Raw genomic sequence first — 26992 nt, forward strand, 5'->3', positions numbered from 1 at the left:
GGTAATTTTTTTCTCTGATTTCCAAATTTCCTTTGATGAGCACAGGGAAAAAATATAGGAGATGGGAGTTCTCTTACATATTCTCCATTTCCTCTTCTTTTGTCACTATCTGACTAGATTAGGACAATGGCCCTCTGCCATTAGCCATCCTGGCTTAAACCTGCCAGCCCAAACCTCCTTAAAGGAGCTGGCAGAAGGGTACAGACTTTCTTTGTGGGGCTGGAAAAAGAAAACTAAGCATATCATTTACATTTCACCTCCTGTTCAAAACTCTTAGCAACTCCCTGCTTGCTGTCTACAAGATTGTCTAACCTCCTCTACCTAGCTTGCCAAGACCTCTGTAATCTAGACCCATCCCTGCCTCTCACCTTATCACCCACACATTCCAAACAGGAATCCTCCGCTCCCATTCGGCTTCTATTTCAAGATTAAACTCTGCTCAAAATAAGAGGCAACGTTTTACCTGCTGAAATGGTGACAGTAATGTTAAACTACCTTTCTCTAGGGTGTGTTATCCCCATACAAAACCATCACAGGGAAACGATATTTCACACACACAGACAATTATATTGCACTGTCTCCAAAACTGGAAATGTAACAGTGAATCCAAAAGTAAAGATTGTTGATATTAAATCTTGGAATCCAAAAATAGAGGTGTAAACACTGCAACAGTCATCGTGCTTACTGCGTATAAACGCGGAGCACGCCCTCCTACTGCTGGCTCTCGCAGTCAGCTGTTCTCGCCCCACACAGGCCGGCCATGTGATTCCAGGGTTTTGCTACATTTTCCTGTGTGGACTATGGGTCCTAAATCCCAAGAAGGTACTAAAACTGGTAAATTAAGTGATTTCTGTAAGCACACAAGTTTATAAAATAACAACACGGGGCTTTTCTGAGGATACATACATTCTAACATCTGCTTTGAACACTTTATGGTTCAAAATCAGCTGACGCTAAAAGAAAAATTAAACCTGTTGAATTCCAAATTTTAAAAAACACAAAACACCAGAGGCTCCTGATGTACATTTCTGGCTACTGACAACGTGCTCTGATTTGAAATCACTAAAAATAAACAGGAAACACTGCCCAAACTGTCACTGTCCCTTCCTCTGTGTCTGTGTGTATGCCTCTCTCCGTATCTGTGACCCTTCATTAACAGAACAAAGCCCTGAGCTAGGTGGTGAGTAAGGAAAACAGAAACACACCAGAACCACAGCTGACCACAGATCAGTATCGCCCTCTCCCCAGTACTACTGCTTCATCATGAAGTGAGTAAGGCCACTCCAAGGGGGGCACACAGACAGCCCTCCCTCAAGGGCCTCATCTGGGGGTGGGGGGTGGAACACAGGAGTGTGGGTGTAAGTTCCTCAGAAGGAAACCAAGAGAGGGCTCGAGGGGCAGGAACTGCCCCTCAACCCTGCTCGTTTCCATCCTAAATGTACAGTTAAAGAACATCGCCTTCCAATCATTTCACCCGGCAAATAACTACTCTTCCTTTCCAGAACAGAGCATAACAGACTCCCCACTGTGTACCTGATGACAGCACAAATACAAAACTCAATTTTCCAGCACCTTCTCTATTGTCTAAGCTTAACAAATTTTTCTAACTTTTCTAAGAGAAAAGAACAAAAGTTCCACAAAAGGAAGAGGCTTGCATTATTCCAGAGTGTTCTACCCTTTGGCTTTAACTTTTTCAGGAAGGGAAATTCCACCGTATTTCAAAGCAGCCCATTTAGTACCTAACACTATCTGCCCTGCCCCCACTCCTGTTTGTTTCCGACATTTCTGAAGGGTCAGGAAACATCAGATTCTCCAATATAGCTTGCTTACCTATTTTATTAAAAAATAAGCTTGCTCTCCAACCTCCCAAACAGTTACAACCAGTCCTATTTTTATTCAGCAACATCCTCTCTTCTATTGAGTCACCCCTCGCCCTCCCAGCCATGCTCCTCCTTGCTCCGGACCTGCTCCTGGCCTTAGGCCCTGGTCTTTCCAGTTTTCCCTTCTCCACTGCCCAGTCAACCCCCACCTTTCTCTATTCATCATTGTAATTGCATTTTTACTCTACAAGTCCCTTATCTTATCCGAACTTTCCAGAGGCAACTTCCTCTGCAGAAGTCACTGGATAGCATATTTCTTCTTGTTTTCATCTACAGATCAAGTTTGGCTTTTAATATTGATCAGCAGCCAACTACCTCCTGGAAATGACCTGTTCATTGTTTTCTTGCCAAATTCTCGTCTCAAGTATTTCTGTTTCTGAGAATTCCATAATGAGGACACTCATTTTCTCCATTTTTTCCTCCTAATAATACACCACTGTGGTGTAAACCAGCTTTTTCCTTAGAGAATCAACCAATAAATCCCTTCCTCTCATTTCTCTCTCCTCAGTGGAGATGCCTGAACCATATAAACTAACACCAAGTGCTAGAATTATCCAAGGCCCACTTATATTTCGAATCTTTTCGTGTGTGTGAGGAAGACTGGCAATAGATATTAGCTCAGGGCCAATCTTCCTATTTTTGCTTGAAGAAGACTGTCTCTGAGCTAACATCTCTTCCAAACTTCCTCTAATTTTGTACGTGGGATGCCACCACAGCATGGCTTGATGAGCAGAGTGTAGGTCCACGCCTGGGATCCAAACCCACAGACCCCAGGCCACCAAAGGAGAGTACATGAACTTAACCACTATGCCACCAGGCTGGCCGCTCTAAATCATTTCATCATTCATTTTCTTGGCAGATTTTTCCAGAAGTATTGCTTATACTTCTAACCATACTTTCAGTTTCAAGGTTAAATTAAAAGGTGGGAGAAAAGAGAAACCAAAACTTGAATGCAGTACTGTAATCTACCCTGCAAAATCCTGTGGCCAACTTGGGGGGAGGGGAGGGGGGGTCTCATTACAGTGAAATAATAGTACTGGATGCTTCCGTGCTAGACAAGTCACAGCTGTCAAACGATTTTAAGTATATTGAAAACTCCAAACAATCTGTAAAGCAGTTAAGCCAAAAGGACTACAGCTTGTAAATGAAGCAAATAGCAATCATGAGTAGCTCAGAAGCTTCCTGAGTAAAAATCTGCTCCTTAGCACATTTAAATTAAAACTAAGTACATTAAAATCCCTGTCAGATTCCTTAAGAGAGAATGTTTGCTGGAGAGAAATGGTAAATTATTAATATAGTACAAACATGAATATGGAAATATATGAGGAAAAATTTTACTTAGGTGGACTAAGGGCAGTATACATACACATGAATATATAATTACACACACACGGGCACATGAAGATTTACACGGTCCTCCAAAAAAACAGACCTGAAATTAAAATTTCCCAGAGAGAAGTAAAGTTTAAAGTCAACAATCAGAGAAAAGATATGGAAAGCCACCTTAAAAAGATAAACAGCTTTCAGGCTAGCAGACTTCATTGCAACCCGAAAAAGTGATTAATTCATCTAAAGAAACAGGTAAGTCTAGCAGAGGCTGTAGAGGTGGGGCCATGAATGATAATAACAACCATGACATCACAACAACCCTACAAAGTTACAGTGGGGTAACAAGCTTAAGAGGGTTAAGGTATGTCCAAGATCACACAGCTAAGTAAACGGCAGGACCGGGCCCAGGTCTGTCTGTCTATACCACTGACCTGGGAAGGACAACCAAAAGGGAAAGTGGGCTGTACACACCTAAGTGCTTCCAAGGCTTAGGGGCCATCATGGAGACGGAGGGACGTTCCAATCATCTAACTCCCTTGCTCCAAATCCAGGCTAAACACGCGATGTCAGGATGCCTTGGCTGCTGCCAGAGCTTGCCTGCTTCCAGTGGGGGGACAGAGAGAAGCGGCATGCAGGGAGGACATGGACTCAGGGGACAGGATCATCTCAAGGACTGTAGTTTGGGTGGAACAGAGGAGAGTTCTGAACTACAGCCCTCCTCCCCGCCCCCAGTCACCATGCACTCTTACATGCTGGGAAGGGGTGGTAGGCAGGAAAAAAGGTTCAGAAGCACTGTTCCTTCAAGAATAACACAAAGGCAGTGTGGTTATTACACAGGGGAGTGAGGTAGTGGGGGGAGAGGGAGTGAAAGGGAAGCTGTTTCTTAAGCAAAAAATGAACATTTAACCTGAGGCCTTGTCAGAGGCAGCAAAAGAGACAGGGATGAACTAATCAGAAGCCTTATTACCTAATTAGAAGAGCTCAAGGAAAAGAACACAGGACAGAGGCAAGAGTCCAGTCTTAGGGGGTTTAGTCCCCACTCCCATTGGAAAGAATGATTCCTGGAAAGCATTAGGCACAACAGCTATGAACATGGCTCTGGAGCCAGACAGCCTGGATTCGAATCTCAGCTCTGCCAGTGACCCAGGAGTTTCTTGGGCAAGTTTCTTAACCTCTCTCCACTTCCTTTACATCATCTATAAAATAACACACATAATAATGCTACCTACCTCAAAGCGTTGCTGTGAAGACTGAATTAACTCAGATGTTGTAGTTGCTGCAGATTATTATGCTGCAAACAACGAAAGGCGTACAGGTGTGGGCGATCTTCTTTCATTAGTGCACAGCTTTGTGAAGAACCTCTAAGGATTAAGCATTTGACTACAACTCTAAACTACGTAACTATTATAACAACCTAGCAAACTGACACAAGATGAAACAGAAAAATCTGAAGAGTCAGATGTGTTTTTAGGAAACTGAATTCACTACCAGAAACCTTCCCACAGAGAAAACTCCAGGCCCAGATGGTTTCCTTGGTGAAATCATTCCAACAACTTCATCTTTCATCTTTAGTTACTGCATAAATGGGAAGATCCTACTCCCTTCCAATCTCATATTTTCCAGCAGAGCAGCATCCAGCAGAACACTGCACATGTGGTAAAATCAAGCTTAAACCATTTTGAAGTCAGACATGTCTTTGAAAATTTAATCAAAAGCTACAGATCTTCCACCACAAAACACACAAAATTTTGCAGTCAACATCAGAGGGTTCATTGACCCCATGAAACCAACCTATGGACACCCTGAGATGCTAAATGCATATTGTTAAGTGAGCATTAACTAAAGAAGCATGACGTGATAGTTTAAGACGGTAATTGAGGAAAGAAAGTGCCTGCCAGTTCCTTTGATATATTATAAATGGTACAATCTACTCCTAACCTTGAGCAGTGGACTCTTCTTGATCTCATTCTAAAAATGTCTTCCGGTAAGCTTCATTATCATAAGCTTAAACTCTTTTCTAAGAACTAAGGAATTCTTTACATTCAATTAACTCTCAAGTCCTATCTTTCAGACTTATCCTACCATCAAAATTTACCAATAACTTCAGTTCCTAAATGCCGTTTCCCAGATACCCCTCAATTCTCTTCTATTTATATTTCCAGTTGCGTAAGCAGCCCACCTCCTATAGATCTTATCTCCTCATACCTACAGATCTTAACTCCTTTGGGTCTGAAAAGTCACCTCCAAGGCAAATTCTGGCCAGGATGTGTACTTATATTCCTTATCAGATGAAGGAAGACGAAAAATGGAAATTCCATATTTCCCCCCGGTAGTTATTATTCCCAAGGCTACTTTTAGATAGCTGTTATTTTATAAAAAGAAACTCTGTCCTTTAGCCAATAGAGTACGTAGTGGAGTTAAAGCACCCCTGAGAGTCTGTGTAGGCACACTCTGAGGCCCTTCATTGCCATTTTATAATTTTCTACAAAGCCATATTATTCTATTAAGAGGCTAACAAGAGCTGTGACTTCCAGTTAAATCAAAAAATGTATGAAAGATAACGCACTTAGATAACCAAATGACAGGGTATAATTTGAGAGTGGGGAAAAACAAAGCTAACGGTAGCCAAGAAACAATATAAAGGACTCAAGGAAAGACTGCAATAGAAAAGAAGAAAAAATTGTTCAACATATTTTATCTTAAAACTACTTTAGCTTTGGAAAATCACATATTCTACAATTTGAAGTACACAGAGATTGAACCACATATTAGGAATGGGGCAGACTTTGGAACCAAAAAAGCCAAGTCATAAAGACAAAATATGAACATAACAGAAAACAAGCAGGGCGACAAGGTCTACTTTCTGCTGGAGAGAAGTGACAGGATTTTACCCTAATGAAGACAGTACAGGGTACATGCAATCATTATCTATAGTCAGTATCTCAACTGCCTCATATTTCATGCACCCGTCAACCTACCAGCTCCCACCTGTACCTCTGCACTGAAGCGTGATGATTCCCTGGTATCGCCTGAAGGCCCATCACTGTTCTTTTTCTCCCCTGTCCTGCTCCCATGCTGATAATTACCAATCTCCATCTCCAGCTTTCCACAACTAGGGCTCCCATAAACTCAAAGTAAACACATCAAAAATCAACTCCTCAGCTTCCATTCAAAACCTACTCTCCCTTCTACTGTACCTTTCTCAAAACGGCAGCACCACAAACTACCTAATTCCCAAAGCTATCCTAGACCCCTTCCTCTCGCACATTCCAAACCTTCATACAAATCCTAAGTGGCTTCAATTTTACCTCCTAAGTGAGTCCCATCCTTTCCTCTCCTTTTCTACTCCCCAACCTGTGCTTGGTTTAGGCCCTCCACAACTTCTCTAACACAACTGTCCCCTAAGTGATTCCTCTCTGTCTTCAATTTCGGTCCCCTCCAATCTATCTGTCCCCCTGCCATGATAATATAAATCCAACCGTGACACTCAACTGCTTAAAACTTTTCAACGGCTATCCATTGTTTGTGAGCTTCTTGGAGGATCTGGCCCACATCTACATCTTCAACAGCCACCATTCACCTCCTCCCACTCCCCAACACACACACACACACACACTCTTAATGCTCTAACACAGCACTATTTGTGTTTCTCTGAATATATCATGGAGTTTGGGGATTCCTTTGCATCATGTAATTCTCTTTTTCATTTCAACACTATTTCAGCCACCTAGAAAACACGTATTCACCTTTTAATACCCTGCCGAGGCTTTACTCACTTTGTAAAGCCTTCCTTGACCACCCCTCCCTACCTCTGATTAATCACTCTTTTTCTCTATTCTGCCTTGTTCATACTTTTACTAATGTATGTATGACATTATCTTTATTATTCGTTCACATGAGTATCCTCTCTACCTGACTGTGAGTTTGTTGACAGAGCAGATCCCTGCCTTTATTTATCATCAAGATGTAAAAGTGTGGTTGTAAGTCATTCAATAAACAATACCTGGAGTTAACTAAAACAATGTCTTCACCAGTGAGATTTCATCTCACATTGAACTATCCCCAAAAGAGACATTTTTGCAAAGGAAGATGTGCAAATATAAAGAATAGAAAATATGCACAGATCAAGTTCAGGTAAAAAACATTAGCACAAGATCACTGGGAAAGCCAGAAATTCTAAGAAATCTTTCAAATGGATGCACGGTAACAGAACCAAAAAGGAAACACCAGCATAATGTGGTAAAAACACTGCCTCAAGGACAGAAGCCTGACACTCAAGACAATACAGAGCAGAATGTGCCAAAGCCTAAAGAAGTAAGAGTGCTGATTCCCGTTTTTCCATCAGATATGGCCCCACGAGAAATACATGAAAGAAACCACTGAGCTCAGCAACTCCTTTGGACAATGGTTCGTAAACTTTAAGAATGGCAGAATCCATTGTAAATTTCTTAAACTGTGTTGACCAAAACTGTTGGTCAACTGGAAGGCTGTGAGAGATCATCAACTCCTTCCATTTACAATAGGAGAAACAGCCTTAGAGAGGAAATTACTCACCCAAGATCTCACCACTAGCTAAGTGGAAGATGAGAAATGAGGACGGTGACTTCCACATTCTCTGTCTGGGGCTCTTTCCACCACCCCACACTACCCTTCTGCGGGTAAGTTAGGTGCTGTATTGTTTTGTTTGGTTTACACATAAAAAGTTGTTTTTCTTTCTTAATTCTAGCAGTCTGAGGGGGTATCCAGACTTCATCCAAATGCTAAAAATGGTTTCCACAACTCATAGATTACTTTCATCTGTCACTCTTTTCTTCCCCTAACAGGAATAGCATCTCTCAAAGTATAGGTCCCATCAGGTTGGATCAAAGGCTTTTGGTAATAATGCTGACACCTGAACATGCCATCCTAAGTCATCACTCATCTCGGTTTGTAAAACCTAGTTATCACTTCATTGATATTTCATTGAAAGCATTACCATTTCCCTCACTAATCCTACTGAGGCAGTTTCATTTTGCACTATTAAGGAAGAGGAACAGGTGGAGACAGTGACTGTTCAACAGGCAGGATTGAAATTATAGCATCTGAGAATGACTGAGGCAATGGACACAACACATCTAGCTGATAGAGCATTTTAAGTCCACAAACAGGTTCTACCAGTGACTGTAAAATCAACTATCTAATAACAAAATCATCAAAATACAATAATAATATTATTGACTGCCTGATATGCGTTAGGGACTGGTCTAAGAGCTTTATCCACGTCATCACCAATCCTCACAAAATAGCCAAAAGGCAAGTACAGTACAGATTAGAAAAGTGAGCAGTGGTAGCACCAGAATTTCTATATACAAGGAGCTCACAGGTGGCAAAATGGAAGGGAGCAGAGGGCACCAAGTGGGGACTTGGTTCCAACCCTTCTTACAGAGCACTTAGCACCCCGGTCACCAGATCGTACGTGTACCTGAGGTGGTAAGAACCTTGATGTACAAACAAGCACAACAATTGTCCTTGGGTGGACTATTTATGGAGCAGGGTAGGAGGCATTATGACCACCCTTCCCTGATTGTACGTACCTCTTAGCACCACACGAAAACTGAGGGCCCCAAAGATGGAGGGCTCCAGGAAGGTGATGGAGCAAAGAAGAGTGGCCAGACCTGGCACCTGAACCCAGGTGTGTGTGGTTCCAAAGTCCTATCTCCTTCTACTCTACCACACTACCTCCTTTTCTGTAAATGCCCCAGATTGTCTAAGAACCATGTAAAATCAGTAGTTAGCAATTTAACAAATCACAAGATATGAAAAATAAATTACGCTTCTGCCAACCCTAAACTATCATCTAGAAAGTTAATTTTCTGATACCCTAGAATAGCATGCATGCTACAGACCCAACACCTCCTAAGGTAGGACTCAAGTATATTTTCAAACACACATTCACACACACACAACAGGAGTCTTTTTTAATTTTTTTGGTTGAGGGGGAACATAAGGGAAGGTGGTAAGGGAGAAGAGACAACGGTCTCCTTTAAGAGACTAAAGCTGGTTTAAGACCAAGCTGGTTCATAGGAATAAAAGAACTTTTGGATTAAGCCAAATACTGGGTCTAAAAACGGACTACAACCCAATGACATCCAATACATTCACTGTAATTTGAGAGCCTGAAATGCCCACATTTTAAGTGGGAATCCATTCACTCGTTCAACAATCTCCAGGAAGGCCTGGGCTAGGAGGCCTCAGAGAGGCCTCAGAGACGTGCAGGGCACAGCTCCCGCCTAGAGGTGCTTATGGTCTAATTAGAAAAATTAGATAAATGTGTGAAAGGAGAAAAAAGCAGCAAATGAACAAATTCCAAAAGGGTAGGTTACCAAGAAGCAGAGGAAACTAAAGAAAGGAGAAAACTCTGGGCTTTTCAGAAAACAGTGATAGCATTTTTAAGCCAGGTCTTGAAAGGAATGGGAGAATCAGAATTAGAGGCTGGGGGCAGGGAATACATGAAGGTCCAGAAACAGGGAAAAGATATAGGCTATTAAAAAATAAATCAACAAATACACAGATGCTCTCACACAAGGGCAAAGTGATGTGTGTACAAGGATATTCACAGGGCATCGGTTAAATAAATTATGGTACATCCACATTATGAAATATTATGCAGCTATAAAAATTAACAAGGCAGCTTTATATGTACCAATATACATTATATATTGCTAAGTGAAAAAAGCAAGGTACAGAGAGTATGTACAGTATGCCAGCATCTGTGTGTTTACAAAAAATAATATTTATATGTATATGCTTGTATATGCTTACATATTCATAGACTATTCATGGAAAGATATAGAAGAAAGTTATTAACAGTGGATACCTCTGTTGGCTTAGGACGTGAGTAGGCTAACACCAAAGGACCGTGCTCTGCAGAAGGCAGGTGGACTAGAGAAGATCCTAAGTATCAGGTTAAGAGGTTTAGACAGCATGCAAACTCTAGAGCAGGGTTTCTCAACAGTGGCATTATTCACATTTGGGATATTCACAATTGACACTGGGGCTGTAACTCTGTTATGAGAGCTGTCCTGCGCATTATAAGATGTTTAACAGCATTCCTGGCCTCTACTTGCCAGACGGTGGTAAGCACCCCGCTCCCACTTCTGGTTGTGACTACCAAAAACGTCTCTAGACATTGCTAAAGTACCCTGGGAGGCAAAATCGCCCCTCGTTGAGAACCACTGCTCAAGAGCCACAATGTTAATAGTTAATCTACAAAACACTCTAGCACACTACATCCCTGTAAATTAACAACAAATGCAACAACGCTCAGATATGGACCTGAGGAATCCACTGGACATTGTTTTGAAATGAGCTTCATATATCAGTCATAGTTTCTCAAGTTGTGATAATTCAGGTCTCTTCCCAAATATGAACTATTCATTTTTAACCATATCTACTCCATCACAGGGGTCTCCTTTCTTTATTCGTTGAATACAAATGGTAAGAGTTAAATAGAAAAGTTAGATATATTTTCAGCAGTACACAGAGAGTGGGCCAAATTCCCCAACGGGCTTCCCAGTAGCACTCTGAGCCCTCTGGATCTCTGCAGCACAATTGCAGGAGTTCGCAGACCAGCCCTGCCTCTTCGAATGGCATGCCCTCTCTAGATCCAAGATCTTCTAGGATGCCAAGGAAAGCAACCCTCCCACAGAAATCTAACAGAAAATCATATTTTGGCTTGGCTTTTGAAAAACTAATATAATTATTGACACAATAAGAACATAATTGCTTACATTATGCTAATAATATTTCTTCTCATAACTCCTAACAACCACAAAAAGTGCAAGACACTGTTCAAAAATAACGAAAGACATCACCCCTGATTTTCAGATTCTAAAGATAATAATTAGTTTATAAAGCCACGAGAGGCTTTAACTGGATTCTACAAATCACAATTTTATTAAGCTTAAAGCCATTTCTAATATACCACAACGAATAGGGAGAAAAAAAAATCAAGATATCCAACAGGCTTGATTATTTTTCAAACACAGATCTAAAACTTTGGTTGATTCTCCTGTGTCTTTTCTTTTCCCAATGCCAGAAATCCAGTAACACCCTGGCAATCTTGGCTTCACATTTTGAAGTCACTGATTCCTCCAGTACTGTCGTAGGTGAAAAGTTCTGGATTTCATTCTCATGAAATCATGCTCTTCACATTCCGTATTGCGCCGACTACTTATGCTTAGCTCTCAGAAGGTTGGCTCCTATTTGCGGAGGGGACCTCCAGTGACCTGACTCGGCAATAAATACACCTGTGAGTCGCTATGGAAGGTGCTTAAAAGTGTCCGCGGCGAAAAAAAGAAACTCACCATTCTAACTACTTCAGGGTAAGTCTGCTCTGTCAAACAGCCTCTGCTTATTGTAATGTAGTCCACCAGTTCATTAAGAGTGGAGCGCTTGTATTCTTTCATTTTAAGATCAGATAGCGTGTCCATGAAGTCAAAAATGACACAGCACTGCTGAAGTTTCTTTAGGAACAGTTCAGGCTGCTCTGAGGATGGAACGTCTAAGAAAAAAAAAGGAAATGGTGTAAGTCTGTCATCAATTTCTAGGTAACAGGAATTCTCTGTGAAACTTACTTCAAAAACAAGCTCAAAAAAATAAGAATTCACATGACAACAGTGTTCTTTTTAACAGTCACACATGGGTGGGAGGGGATACAACATCCACTACTTTAGAGACCTTGTGTTTGAAAACTACATGGTACCAACACAATTGACAGCATTTGCTAGTCCACAACCAAAGATTGACCAAAATCCCAAGAGCCATTAGCGAGTTGAAGCAATTTTAACCAAAACCACCTCAATGTCAACACCCTTAAGCCAAAAACACTGAAAAAGGTCACACTGTCCATTACAAGGTAAAGGCAGAAGTTTTCACTGTTGGTTTAAATTAGTTTTACTAAAAAATTTCGAAGCAGAAATGTCAATCGATTCATTTTAATTTCATGCTGACATCCTTGGTATTTAAAGCAACTGTTGTGTCTATGTGTTTATATTTTTTGTTTTGTTTTGGCTTGATATCTATGAAGTTTCTTTGTCAAAGAAACTTGGAAAATCAACAAAACGAAGCAATACCAATTCTCTCAAAAAGAGCACATCAGTAATGGACAATAAAAGCAAACTCCACTTAAATCTATGTTCCCTCTTTTGACCCATCTTCTTCCGTTATGGTGCAAAAAAAACCACTAACATCTTCATTAATATGGTCTCAGAATAAACACCTGTTCTTTTCCCACAAACAGCAAATCAGACATTTGGTTTGGTGTCATTTCTAAAAAATATGTAGAAATTTTAGGTTAAAATTCCCCAGCTACAACAGAAATCTGATCTATAGTTAGACTTGAAACACGCCAACTAAATTGGAGATAGCCCATTCCATTCCTATTTTCCTTCTACTCTTTTACTCCCCCAAACTGGAGCTTTCCTGGAAAGGGAATGAGATTATGACCAGAGTAGGGTCTGCTGCCTTCATCAAAGGCAATTAGCTCATTAATCCTCAGAACACTCTTAGAGATAAGCAGGTGACATTATATTGTTATTCTCCATTTTTCAACAGGAAAATTAGAGACAATCATTGAGATCTCACAGTGATTAAGTTATGGAGCTGGGAACAGCTCCTGGGTCTCTAACCACATTCCCATATTCCCTTTGTACTATTCAAGAGGGACTTGAACAATGTTTGGCCAGTCACTCACAACCAGCCTCAGCTGCCTGACTCCCAGTAAAAGCTTTACTGCAGCCTCACAGTGTGGGCCACCTGCTCCCTGGAGGTAAGTGCAACAGCCAATGGCACCCACCTTATAGCCACCAGCAGCCCCAGCAGAAGGGAATGAGGGTTAGATTCCTATTCACAGGATCCACACAACTCCTCTCCACAACCCTCTTCTCCTCCTCATATCCCACAACCCAAGTGCTAGCCCAAACACCCAGAGCCTCATGGATAATTCCCCCAGAACACTGCCTACGGACATCGACTTTGGGGTCAGCCTAGAGGAGAGTGGACAAGATATCTGAAAATACAGGATTTCTCTGCCAGATATAAGGGGTCAAGAAGTAGTCAGTATTTTTGAAGGTATATAGCATCACTGCAACTCTCAGCAAAAACAAGTTGTAAATTTAGAAATTATTCTTAACCAATGAGTTTCCCCTCCCACCACCACCCCCATAGGTCCCCAAAGGCCTAATGTATCTTACAGTCAAAGACTTTGGGATTTGAGTTAAGCCATGAGATAAGTCTTATTCTATGCCCCTAGACTTAATCACTTTCAAAGTATTCAGCTTTAGACTACAAGAACTAAATTTCTTGGGGCTGGCCCCGTGGCCGAGTGGTTAAGTTCGCGTGCTCCATTGCAGGCGGCCCAGTGTTTCGTTGGTTTGAATCCTGGGCGCAGCCATGGCACTGCTCATCAAACCACCCTGAGGCAGCGTCCCACATGCCACAACTAGAAGGACCCACAACGAGGAATATAGAACTATGTACTGAGGGGCTTTGGGGAGAAAAAGGAAAAAAATAAAATCTTTAAAAAAAAAAAAGAACTAAATTTCTTATAGTCAGACCAAGCTTTCTCTTTAATTGCTTCCTGCTTCAGGTGTTTAAAATAAATATATAAACAAATGAAAAGTAAACAAGGTTGCTTATGCATATGACTACGTATCCTTAACCAACGGCTAATTACATGCTCAGGACCATCACGGTTAATTACTTAAGTCTTCTAAGTTCTAAATCAGACCCCATACCTTGAAGCTGAATGGGAGTTTTGATGCTACACAGGGAACCAGAAAAGGCTTGTTAATGTAACATTAAAGTTAAAATCTTCAGGAAAAATTTGAATTAATCCAATTTTTGATATAGTAACTTTAATAAAGCTTAAAAATCAGACAATCTACACGGAGAACGCCTTAATTCAGCACATATGAATTATGAAAGCATCTATAAATGACAGCCTTTCCTCCAAAAAGCAAACAATCATTTAAGCAGTGACAACAACTATTAATCTTTGTGGTCACTGCAACAATACTCAAGAGATCCATATATTTGGCTATTTAAAAAAATTCAGGCAGTTAACATTTAGTCCTTTTTTTTTAATGTTAGGCAATTGAAATTTAGTCTTTATTTATCCAAATTGATATAATGTCATAGCTAAATGTGAAGCAGACTATCCATCTGCCAATAGCTTACATTTATTGAGTACTACTGGGTACATTTATTGGGTACTATTCTAAGCACTTCACATATATTATGTCTTATTTAATCCTGACAACAAGCCTATGTGGTAGGTACTATTTCTAATTTAACAGATGAGGAAACCAAGACACAGAGAGATTCAGTGACTTGCCCAGAGTCTTAGAGCTAATAAGTAGTGGAGACAGAATCCAAACCCAGGCAGACTGGCTTCAGAGTCTGAACTCTTCACCACCATGCAACATTCCAACTCAGTGAAAGGCAAGAATAATACCATTTCCCATAAAACAGGGTATGTGCATAGAGAAAAGAGCAAGAACACAGAAATAAATCAACAAATTAATTTCCAACATACCCCATTCATAAAGGATCATGCAGGACCCTTCTAGCCCATTCCCCAGAGATTAACACATAGAGCAACAAGTTGTGCTTTATCCTTTATCACAGACCAAATTCTTCTAACATGATCTCCTTTCCTAAAATTAAAGAATTTAAGTAGTCAAGACTAACCAAAAGGGGGGGGGGGAGGGTCCTCAAATAGCTAATTCCTTTATAGCAACAATTTTTTAAAAATTACTTTTTTCATTCATGCTGAAGGATCACCTAACTAGCAACAGTCCAAGCAAAGGGCTCTTCCTCTAATGTCTAGCCCTCAGACTGCCCCACATAGCTATGCTGCTCCCAACCTCCTCATCTTCATCTCCCTAGTCCCCGTGGGATATGAAAAGATAGAATATGAAAACGTAGTACAGGCCAGGATCAAAGAAGGAACACACTCTGAGTAGTGGAGAAGGTTTCAGTGATATAAATATAATGTCTATGGAACCAGTGCCAGAAGCAGACACAAACATTCTTTTTAAAGAAACATTTATAAAAAGTATCAGGTACTAGACCATAAAGAAAATCTCATAAATGTCACAAAGAAGAAATCAGACAAGCAATAGTTTGACTACAATGCAGTAACATCAGATTTTAACAACTCGAAGCTACCCACCTCCCAAATTCCAAGCCACCTGAAAATCTAAGCACTTAGTAATTTAAAGAAAAAAAAAATATATATATAAACATTTAGAAATAAATCTAAACTAGAAAAATTAAAGATCATCTCTGAATCCCAAAGTGGACCAGGCAGCAGATGCTTGTGTCGTCTCTCTTCTAATGGAAACCTCTGGCCTGCACAGGCTGTCTCTGCCCCTAGGAGAGGGATCCCACAGAATCACAACCATAAAAAATGAGGAATCAATAAGTGGTTATGTAATACCATGAAGGTCATTAGCACAACCACCAAACCATCCAATGTTAGTATTTGTTTAAAGGGAGAATAACTGATCCAATTATCATAGCTTGATAAGATTCCATAAGGTCAGATTCCATTGCTCTGGAACTGTTTCTCACCCAAGAAAATAACGTAGTGACCAGCTAGCTAAGTGCTGAATCCACTTGGCAGCTATACTTCTCTCTGCATTGTCCTTCTCTTTCTTTTTGAGCATTAGTCATTTTCTCCCATGTGTCTTTTCTATAACCATCTCCCAGCCTCCTCCCATACATTTTCATCAATAAGCTCGGGAAAATAACTACTCCCAACCTCCAAGGTGTTCATACCCAAATAATTTTAAAATTTACAAGAGTAACAAGTAATGGAAAAATGGGCAAAAAAATTCAACAGTAGAGGGAGGATGCAAGTTCAGATTAAGAGACAAAAGATTCTTATTCTATCTAAAGAACAGTCAATGGAAAGTATATATATTTTAGCCACAGTGCCCCTCCATCACATGCACATGCACACATGCACACACACACACACACACAAAACTCCCCTCCCTATCACTATGATCTCAAGGGCAGGTTCTTTATTTATTATTTGTTTATTTGTTTGTTTATAATTGGCCAAAGCAGCTGATTCCTCCCCAGTCAAAAGCTTCCATTATTCCATCCCATCTGATGTGTGGGGCACAGGATCATGGGTCCAATATCAGCCCATCTTCCCTTGGGGCCTGACTCAGTCAAGACTTTGCAAAGCAAAAAGTAGCAAAGGTAGAGAAAATAAAACATGAGCCCTGTGCCCTTTGGATTTGGTGCTCTGGGACTCTAGTCAATTGAAGTTGTACCAGAATGTTAAATTCACACTTGCAAATATGCCAACCAAATAAATAAAGAAGGCCCACATCACGATATTTATTAGCCACAATATCACAGGAAGAAGGCAGATTGGTTTAAAAAAAGATGGGGCTGGTAACTTATTTACACATATGCTGTTAAAACATATTTGGAAATACAGTCAATAAATATTTCTATAAAACCCTCAAGTTTGCATTGAAAGCTAAGCAGTAACATTATTTGAGCTCCTAATGAACAATATTTATAACCAGTTACATCAATTCAAAAGATCTGAAATAAAATCTTTCTAAAGTAACGCTTTTCACCTGAAACAGTCCTAAGATATTACCCTTTTCTATCCATTTCTCCAATTCTCACAAAAAATAAAGGTACCCATAGTTTGAGGATGTAAATGTGGTTTTTGACCCCCTATACCTCATCCCTTAGAACATTCACTAAGGTATACAAATCCCCATCCACGTATGCTGTCAGTCCCTCACACACAACCCTCCAGAACTTCAGCAAAGTCAGTGAGAGTTCTACTTGCATAAGGCAATGAGCCTAGATTTAAAGAAAACTAGTCTCAGTGCTAAGGGGAGCTTAGTACTAAAATATTAAGTTGACTTAGCCTCAAAGGACTAAAGCATGGTATGCAAGCACATATGGTAAAATGCCTAACTTCTTGGCCATGGGGTCTATCCAAATCCTGGCCACCAACTTTACTTCTAAACACAGATATCGGCAGCATTCCCTTTTTGCAGCACATATTTCCGGAAAACTAAAAAGAATCCTATTTTATTAGTAGAACTATGCTTCCATTAGGAATTGCTTTTGACACCCAAAAAATCACAGATGTAACCAATATTTCAACAAAACAAGGAGACAACATAAATCTTTATGATGAATCAAATAATTAGGTTTCACATCATATGAACTGCATCCAAGTATAACACACTGATTACACAAGATACTTCAATGTAAATAAACAAATATTAAGAAACTAACCCAAGACTAACCACGTTAGCTGAAAGAAGTATTAAACACTGGACCATTCCAATTACTTTATTACTATACTCAAAGTCGTGGGTTCAAAACCATTTGTTGTTGATGGTGGTGGTGCTGCTGGTGGCGTGCTGCTTCCACCACTAGGTATCGGTATTTCATAAGGCATCTCAGGTGAATTCAATGTGTGGCCATGGTTGAAAAGCACTGTATTTAAAGTAATAACTGTAAAATCCTTCTTTCATCTTCTCTACCTTTCAAATTCTTTCTCTCTCAGTTTATTTAAAGCTAACAGTGAAACCTTTCCGTTTCCAAGCAAAGGAAGGTTCCTGGAAACAGCCACCAGACTGCAAACATTCCTCTTGGCCTCAGCTATAAATAAGAGAATGTACAGTTGGCTGCATTCAGAACTCCTTCCAATCTATCAGGAAGATCGAGATACACTTCATTGATGATTAGCACACACATCTTTTATAGGTGCAAAACATGTCTCAAGGAATGGCAACATAGATAAAATAGTGTATCAAAAGAATGAGACCAAGGCGTGAGTATTAATTAAACAACACACTGAAAGGCAGAGAAGGCCAGCACTGATATTTCAAGGTACAAAGAAGGACGACAATGATAATGAACATTTACTATTGGAGAGCACTGCACTAAGCTCCTGACATACATCATCCCGCTTAATCCTCAGAAGGCTTTAGGAGTTGCCGCTATTAACATCCCGGTTTTTCAGATGAAAAAACTGGGGCCCAGAACAGCTAAGTCACTTGCCAACACCGCCTGCTAGAAAGGGCTACAGCTGGTATCCAAACCCAGGTAGTCTTAGTCCAGAGCCCACCCAATAACAATGATGATTGTGATAAACAACAGCAACTGATAACCACTGCCACCACTGGAGCTATGGATAAACTGTCATTGTTAGTTATTGTTTAAGAAAAGCTGTAATCTAAAGATAAAGGAAAACTTGACAGACTTTTCTACCAGTATTTACATGTTTTAAACTTAAACAGCATAAAATCAGCCTTAAACTACTGAACAATGGTAGCTGGGTAAATTAAAGTTTTAAATAATATCAACATATTAATTATTCTTCCCAGCTTGGACAATCAACATGTATTTATTAATATTCTTTCATGGATCTCTCCAGTTTTCCTTTCCCCAAAATGGATAAATACATGCTTTCCGATTTTTTTTTAAGAGGAATTTTTTTTTTTTTTAAAGATTGGCCCTGAACTAACATCTGTTGCCAATCTTCCTCCTTTTCTTTTTTCTTCTCCCCAAAGCCTGTGGACACAGAAACATGTAAGCTAAACGACAATGAATTCAAAATAGCTATCATCAAAAAACTCAATGAGGTAAAAGAGAATATAGAGAAACTATTCAACACATTCAGGAGCTACTTCACAAAAGAGATTGAAACTATAAACAAGAATCAATGTGTGTAGACATCACAAAGGAGCAAATCAGCATAATCGAAAATGGACATGTTAAAATGCTCCAGAGGAGGAGAACTAAGACTAAAAAGAAATGAAGAACGTCTCCGAGAAATATCTGACTCAATGAGGAAATGCAACGTAAGAATTATAGGTATTCAAGAAGGTGAAGAGAAAGAGAATGAAGCAGAAAGCATGTTCAAAGAAATAATAGCAGAGAACTTCCCAAATCTAGGGAAAGACAGGGAAATATGTGTGGAAAAAGCTTCCAGAGCTCCTAGATTTGTCAATGTAAAAAGACCTACTGCAGGGCCGGCCCCATGGCCAAGTGGTTAAGTTCACATGCTCTGCTTCAGCAGCCAGGGTTTCACCGGTTCAGATCCTGGGCACGGACATGGCACCGCACATCAAGCCATGCTGAGGGAGTGTCCCACATGCCACAACTAGAAGGACCCACAACTAAAATACAACTATGTACCGGGGCGAGAGGCTTTGGAGAGAAAAAGGAAAAATAAAATCTTTAAAAAAAAACAAAACAAAAGACCTACTGCAAGGCATATAGTAGTAAAACTGGCAAAAAGGAAAGAAAAAGAAAGAATACTCAGGGCAGCAAAGCAGAAGAAAATAACCTACAAAGGAACCCCTATTAGGCTTTCAGCAGATTTCTCTGCAGAAACCTTACAAGCTAGGAGAGAATGGAACGACATATTCAAAACCGTAAAAGATAAAAATCTTCAGCCAAGAATACCTATCCAGGGGCTGGCCCCGTGGCTGAGTGGTTAAGTTCGCGCACTCCGCTGCAGGCGGCCCAGTGTTTCGTTGGTTCGAATCCTGGGTGCGGACATGGCACTGCTTGTCAGACCACGCTGAGGCAGCGTCCCACATGCCACAACTAGAAGAACCCACAATGAAGAACACACAACTGTGTACCGGGGGGGCTTTGGGGAGAAAAAGGAAAAAATAAAATCTTTAAAAAAAAAAAAAGAATACCTATCCAGCAAAAATATCCTTTAGATATGAGGGAGAAATTAAATCTTTCCCAGACAAACAAAAGCTAAGGGACTTCGTAGCCACGAGACCACCCCCTCTCCAACAAGAAATCCTCAAGAAGGCCCTCATACCTGAAAAAAGAAAAAAAGGGAAGAAGGGGTCACAAAACACAGAGTAAAGAGATAAATAGGTAGACAGAATCAGAATAGGATATCAAATATTCAACTAAAGCATTAGGCCAAAAGGAAGGAAAACACCAAAAACAAAGACAATCTTGTCACTTTAACCACAAACTCACAACACAAGTTGGAATAAGATAGAAATACAACTTAGAAGGGGAGGAGGGAAGGGACTGAATCAGTTTAGACTAAGGAAATAAGAGGCAATCAGAAAATGGACTATCTTATACATGAGATTCTGAATACAAACTGTATTAGCCACTAAACTAAAAAGCAGAACAGAGACACAAAAAATAAACAAGGAAAAAACAAAGAAATACATCATAAAAAACTACATAATTCAATGGGTAGACCAAAACACAAAGGATGAGAAACAAAGGAAATGCAGGAAAACCGGAAAACAAGGATATAATGACAGCATTAAGCCCTTATACATCAATAATCACCCTCAATTTAAAGGGATTGAATTCTCCAATAAAAAGACACAGAGTGACAAGATGGATTAAAGAACAAGATCCAACAATTTGCTGCTTCCAGGAAACAGATTTCAGCTCCAATGACAAACACAGGCTCAGAGTGAAGGGGTGGAAGATGATACTCCAAGCTAATGGCAAACAAAAGAAAGCAGGTGTCGCAATACTTATATTAGACAAAGTAGACTTCAAAATAAGGCAGGTAAAGACAGACAAAGAAGGGCAGTATATAATGATCAAAGGGACACTCCATCAAGAAGAAATAATGTTTATAAGTATCTATGCACCCAACACAGGAGCACCAAAGTTCATAAAGCAACTATTAACAAACCTAAAAGAAGATATCAAAAATAACACAATAGGGGCCGGCCCCGTGGCCGAGTGGTTAAATTCATGCGCTCCACTGCAGGTGGCCCAGTGTTTCGTCACTTCGGATCCTGGGCGTGGACATGGTACCACTCATCAAGCCACGCTGAGGTGGTGTCCCACATGCCACAACTAGAAGGACCCACGACTAAGAATATACAACTATGTACTGAGGGCTTTGGGGAGAAAAAGGGAAAAAAATAACATCTTTAAAAGAAAAACCCACAATCATAGTAGGGGACCTCAACACCGCAATCACATCAATGGATAGATCATCCAGACAGAAAATCAACATGGAAACAGTGGAACTAAACAAAAAGCTAAACCAGTTGGACTTAATAGACATATACAGAACACTCCATCCAAAAAAGCAGAATACACATTCTTCTCAAGTGCGCACAGAACATTCTCAAGGATAGACCATATGTTGGGAAACAAGGCAAGCCTCTACAAATTTTAAAAAATTGAAATAACAACAAGCATCTTCTCTGATCATAATGCTATAAAGCTAGAAATTAATTACAAGAAAAAGCTGAGAAAGGGACAAAGATGTAGAGACTAAACAATATGCTATTGAACAAGCAATGGATCATTGAAGAAATTCAAGGAGAAATCAAAAAATATCTGCAGAAAAATGAAAATGATAACATACCATACCAACTCATATGGGATGCAGCAAATCTGTATTAAGAGGGAAATTCATCGCAATACATGCACACCTTAACAACAAGAAAAATCCCGAATAAGCAATCTCAAATTACACCTAACTGAATTAGAAAAAGAACAAAGCCCAAAGTCAGGAGAAGGAGAGAATTAATAAAAATCAGAGCAGAAATAAGTGCTACTGAAACAAAAAAGGCAGTAGAAAGGATCAAAGAAACAAAGAACTGATGCTTTGAGAAGATAAATAAAATTGACAAACCCCTAGCCAGACTTACAAAGAAAAAAAGAAAGCTCAAATAAACAAAATCAGAAATGAAAGAGGAGAAATAACAACAGACTCCATAGAAATACAATGGATTATAAGAGAATACTAAGAAAAACTATATGCCAAAAAAATGGATAACCTACAGGAAATGGATAAATTCTTATACTCTTACAACCTCCCAAAGATGAGTCAAGAAGAAACAGACAATCTGAATACACCAATCACAAAGAAAGAGATTGAAACAGCAATCAAAAGCATCCCAAAGAATAAAACCCCAGGACCAGATGGCTTTCCTGGGGAATTCTACCAAACTTACAGACAGGATTTAATACCTATACTTTTCAAGCTATTCCAAACAATTAGGGAGGATGGAACATTTCCTAACACATTCTACAAGGCCAACATCACTCGATACCAAAGCCTGACAAGGACAACACAAAAAAGGAGAACTAAAGGCCAATATGGCTGATGAACATAGATGCAAAAATTCTCAACAAAATTTTGACAACCCGAATTCAGCAATACATCAAAAGGATCATACATCACAATCAAATGGGATTCATACCAGGGACACAGGGATGGTTCAACATCCACAAATCAATCAACGGGATACACCACATCAACAAATTGAGGAATAAAAACCACACAATCATCTCAATAGGTGTAGAGAAAGCATTTGACAAGATCCAACAGCCATTTGTGATAAAAACTCTTAAGAAAATGGGGATAGAAGGAAATTACCTCAACATAATAAAGGCCACATATGACAAACCCACAGCCAACATCATACTCAATGGGCAAAAAGTGAACACCAGCCCCCTGAGAACAGGAACAAGATAAGGATGCCCACTATCACCACTCTTATTCAACACAGTACTGGAGGTTTTGGCCAGAACAATTAGGCAAGAGAAAGGAATAAAAGGAATCCAAATAGGGAGTGAAGAAGTGAAACTCTCGCTGTTTGCAGGCGACATGATCTTATATATAGAAAACCCCAGAAAGTCCTTCGGAAAACTAATAGAAATAATAAACAACTACAGTAAAGTTGCAGGGTACAGAATCAACTTACAAAAATCAGTTGCTTTTCTATACCCCAATACCGAACTTACAGAAAGAGAACTCAAGAATACAATTCCATTTGCAATCACAACTAAAAGAATCAAGTAGCTAGAAATAAATTTAACCAAGGAGGTGAAAGACTTATACAACGAAAACTATAAGACATTACTGAGAGAAATTGATAATGACTTAAAGAGATGGAAAGAGATTCTTTGCTCATGGATTGGAAGAACAGACATAGTTAAAATGTTCATACTACCCAAAGCAATCTACAGATTCAATGCAATCCCTATCAGAATCCCAATGACATTCTTCATGGAAATAGAGTAAAGAATACTAAAATTCATGAGGCAATCAAAGACCCTGAATTGCTAAAGCAATCCTGAGAAAAACAGAACAAAGCTGGAGGTATCACAATCCCTGACTTCAAAATGTACTACAAAGCCATAGTGACCAAAATGGCATGGTACTGGTACAAATCAGGCACACAGATCAATGGGACAGAACTGAAAGCCCAGAAATAAAACCACACATCTATGGACAGCTGATCTTCGACAAAGATGCCAAGAACATACAATGGAGAAAAGATAGTCTCTTCAATAAATGGTGCTGGGAAAACTGGACAGCCACATGCCAAAGAATGAAGGTAGACCACTATCTCACACCTTACACAAAAATAAACTCAAAATGGATCAAAGACTTGAAGATACGTCCTGAAACTACATAACTCCTGGAAGATAATATTGGTAGTACACTCTTTGACATCGAACTAAAAAGGATCTTTTCAAATACTATGGCCTCTCAGACAAAGGAAACAAAAACAAAAATAAACAAGTGGGAATTCATCAGACTAACAAGCTTCTGCAAGGCGAAAGAAATTAGGATCGAAACAAAGAGACAACCCACCAACTGGGAGAAAATATATGCAAATCATATATCTGACAAAGGGTTAATCTCCATAATATATAAGGAACTCACACATCTGAACAATAAGAAAGCAAACAACCTGATCAAAAAGTGGGCAGAGGAGATGAATAGACATTTTTCCAAAGAAGATATACAGGTGGCCAACAAGCACATGAAAAGACGTTGAACATCACTAATCATCAGGGAAATGCAAGTCAAAACTACACCAAGATACCACCTTACGCCTGTTAAAATGGCTATAATGACTAAGACTAAAAATAAGAAATGTTGGAGAGGGTGTGGAGAGAAGGGAACCCTCATACACTGATGGTGGGAATGCAAATTGCTGCAGCCACTATGGAAAACAGTATGGAGATACCTCAAAAGACTAAAAATAGAAATACCATATGACCCAGCCATCCCACTACTGGGTATCTACCCAAACAATTTGAAATCAACAATCCAAAGTAACGTATGCACCCCTATGTTCACTGCAGCACTATTCACAATAGCCAAGACATGGAAGCAATCCAAGTGCCCATCAACTGATGACTGGATAAAGATGTGGTATATACATACAATGGAATACTACTCAGTCAGAAAAAAAGACAAATTCATCCCATTTGCAATAACATGCAAGGAGCTACAGGGAATTATGCTAAGCAAAATAAGCCAGTCTGAGAAAGACAAATACCAGATGATTTCACTCACATGTGGAAACATAAACAAGTACTTGGACAAAAAAAACAGTTCAGAGGTTACCAGGGAAAGGGGGTTGGGGGTTGGGCACAGGGGGTGAAGGGGAGCACTTATGTGGTGACAGTCAAGAAATAATGTACAACTGAAATCTCACATTGATGTAAACGATTATGAACTCCATTGGAGAAAAAAAAAAAAGATTGGCCCTGAGCTAACATCTCTTGCCAATCTTCTTCCTTTTTTTCGCTTCTCCCCAAAGCCCCCCCAGCACATAGTGGTATATTCTAGTTGTAGGTCCTTCCAGTTCTGCCATGTGGGATGCCACCTCAGCATGGCTTCATGAACAGCGCTAGGTCTGTGCCCAGGAACTGAACCGGCAAAACCCTGGGCCACGGAACCAGAGCACATTAACTTAACCACTCTGCCACGAGGCCAGCCCCCATGCTCTCCAATTTATAAGCAAAACCCAAAGGTCAAAACTGAGGCAGACTAGTGGCCTAAGCAGCAAAATTACAGGAATCAGGGCTTTCACATTATTTTGACAAAATGTTCCAATCAGAATAAACAGAAACACGTGCAAGTGCACACCACACCCCCCCCACATCTAATAAATATTTCTGTTTCCAATCCTTCATTAGCTATCCCTCATGCTTTATCTTCTAATGCCAAGGCAGTCACTGAAACTTGTCGGGACCAGAAATAAAACATTTTAAAATTGATCAGTTTATAATTGATCTAATTATAGGTGTAGATTACTTTCCTGCCACCAAACTCACCCCCAGGCCAGAAGCCACCAAAGTCTCTGACTGACATAGTCAATCTCTCTATTATTAATTCATTTCCTAAGGGCTTATTTCCAGAGATGGAGACACCACGAGGATAGAGACCAGGGCCTTTTGAATACAACTAATTCCTGAAGCATGCTGGACTATACCAAAAAAGGGGGCTGCAAGATTTACAGAGTGTTCTACAGTACCTCTGTCAGTGGTTCCCTCTTTTGAGGATTTTACATACCAGTAAAACTACAAAAAAGAACAGGTTGACTTTTTTTTCCTTCAGGTAAAGGCACTAAAATAATAACTAGCCATCATTTATTTTCACCATAATTTCATACAGAAAAAAGGATCTTCTGAATAATAAAAGAAGAGAAACGGTAGCCTCAGAACAACAGACAATCCTTCCTTAAAAAGGAGCGTGGCAGTCCTATACACACGCACGCACACACATGCGTGCATATACACACACAGAGTCATGCATTCTCTTCCTCGATATTCTTTCTCTTCTACTTATTTTTCACTTTGCCCAGTACCAGTAACAACTTTTCCATGGGCCTGTATTTGGGAATCTCTGGGCCATATGAGTCCTTTGTTTCAACATTTTTCCATTAGCACAGAAAACAGAATTCTAGCCTTAAAGACAGTACTAGTTCCAATTGTACTTAGATGACCATTAAAGCTGAGAAGATAATCACATACCCTGCAATAGTAGAGGAATATCTCACTTTACAGCACCATGTAGTGAAAAACTAAATTAAAAAACTAGGATGGGGGGCCGGCCCAGTGGTGCACCGGTTAAGTGTGCGCGTTCTGCTTCAGCGGCCCGGGGTTGGCAGGTTTGGATCCCAGGTGCGGACATGGCACCACTTGGCACACCATGCTGTGGTAGGCGTCCCACATATAAAGTAGAGGAAGATGGGCATGGATGTTAGCTCAGGGCCAGTCTTTCTCAGCAAAAAGAGGAGGATTGGCAGCAGACGTTAGCTCAGGGCTAATCTTGCTCAAAAAAAAAAAAAAGAGAAGAAAAGTAGGATGGGCTAAGGACATAAGTCAGAGAGAGAAAGAGAGATACCGTAGGCTATCACTTCTATGTCAAATCTAAAAAAGCTGAACTCATAGAAACAGAGACAGGAATGGTGGTTACCAGGGGCTGGCAGTGGGGGGCGGGGGGGGGAATAGAAAGATGATGGTCAAAGAATATAAACCTCCAGTTACAAGACGAGTAAGTTTTGGGGATCTAAAGTACAGCATGGTGATTACGTCCATACTACTATTTTATGTACTCAAAAGTTGCTAAGAGAGTAGCTCTTAAATGTTCTCACCACAAAAAAGAAATGGTAATTACGTGACATGATGGCGGTGTACGCTAAGGCTGCATGGTAATCATTCTGCAACACAGACACACATCAAATCAGCACCTTGTACACCTTAAACCTACACAACGTTCTATGGCAATTAAATCTCAAAAAAGCTGGAAATAAATAAACAAAAATAAAAAACTAGGATGGTTTTTAATGATACATTTATGAATTTAAAAAGAAAAAAAAGGCCAGCTTACGTGACAAAAACCCAACTTAAAAATGCACAGTTCCTTAGTTCCTTGAACTATTTCCCCCATTAATATCCAATAAAACAATGCGTTATTGTCTAAG

The 26992-nt window shown here is 39.9% G+C and overlaps 1 protein-coding gene across 5 annotated transcripts in view; it reads right to left on the reverse strand.

The window, feature by feature from the left end:
• The window catches only part of PPP2R5E (protein phosphatase 2 regulatory subunit B'epsilon), a 146431-nt gene that overhangs the window by 54875 nt on the left and 64564 nt on the right, over positions 1-26992 (reverse strand). For all 5 annotated transcript variants that reach the window (XM_014853691.3, XM_014853692.3, XM_070513734.1 and 2 more), the window contains one exon: positions 11555-11751. In XM_014853691.3, coding sequence (XP_014709177.1) covers positions 11555-11751 — 197 coding nt within the window. The remainder of the gene's footprint in view (positions 1-11554; positions 11752-26992) is intronic.

Source organism: Equus asinus, chromosome 7 (genome assembly GCF_041296235.1).
Source record: "Equus asinus isolate D_3611 breed Donkey chromosome 7, EquAss-T2T_v2, whole genome shotgun sequence".
NCBI lineage: Eukaryota > Metazoa > Chordata > Mammalia > Perissodactyla > Equidae > Equus > Equus asinus.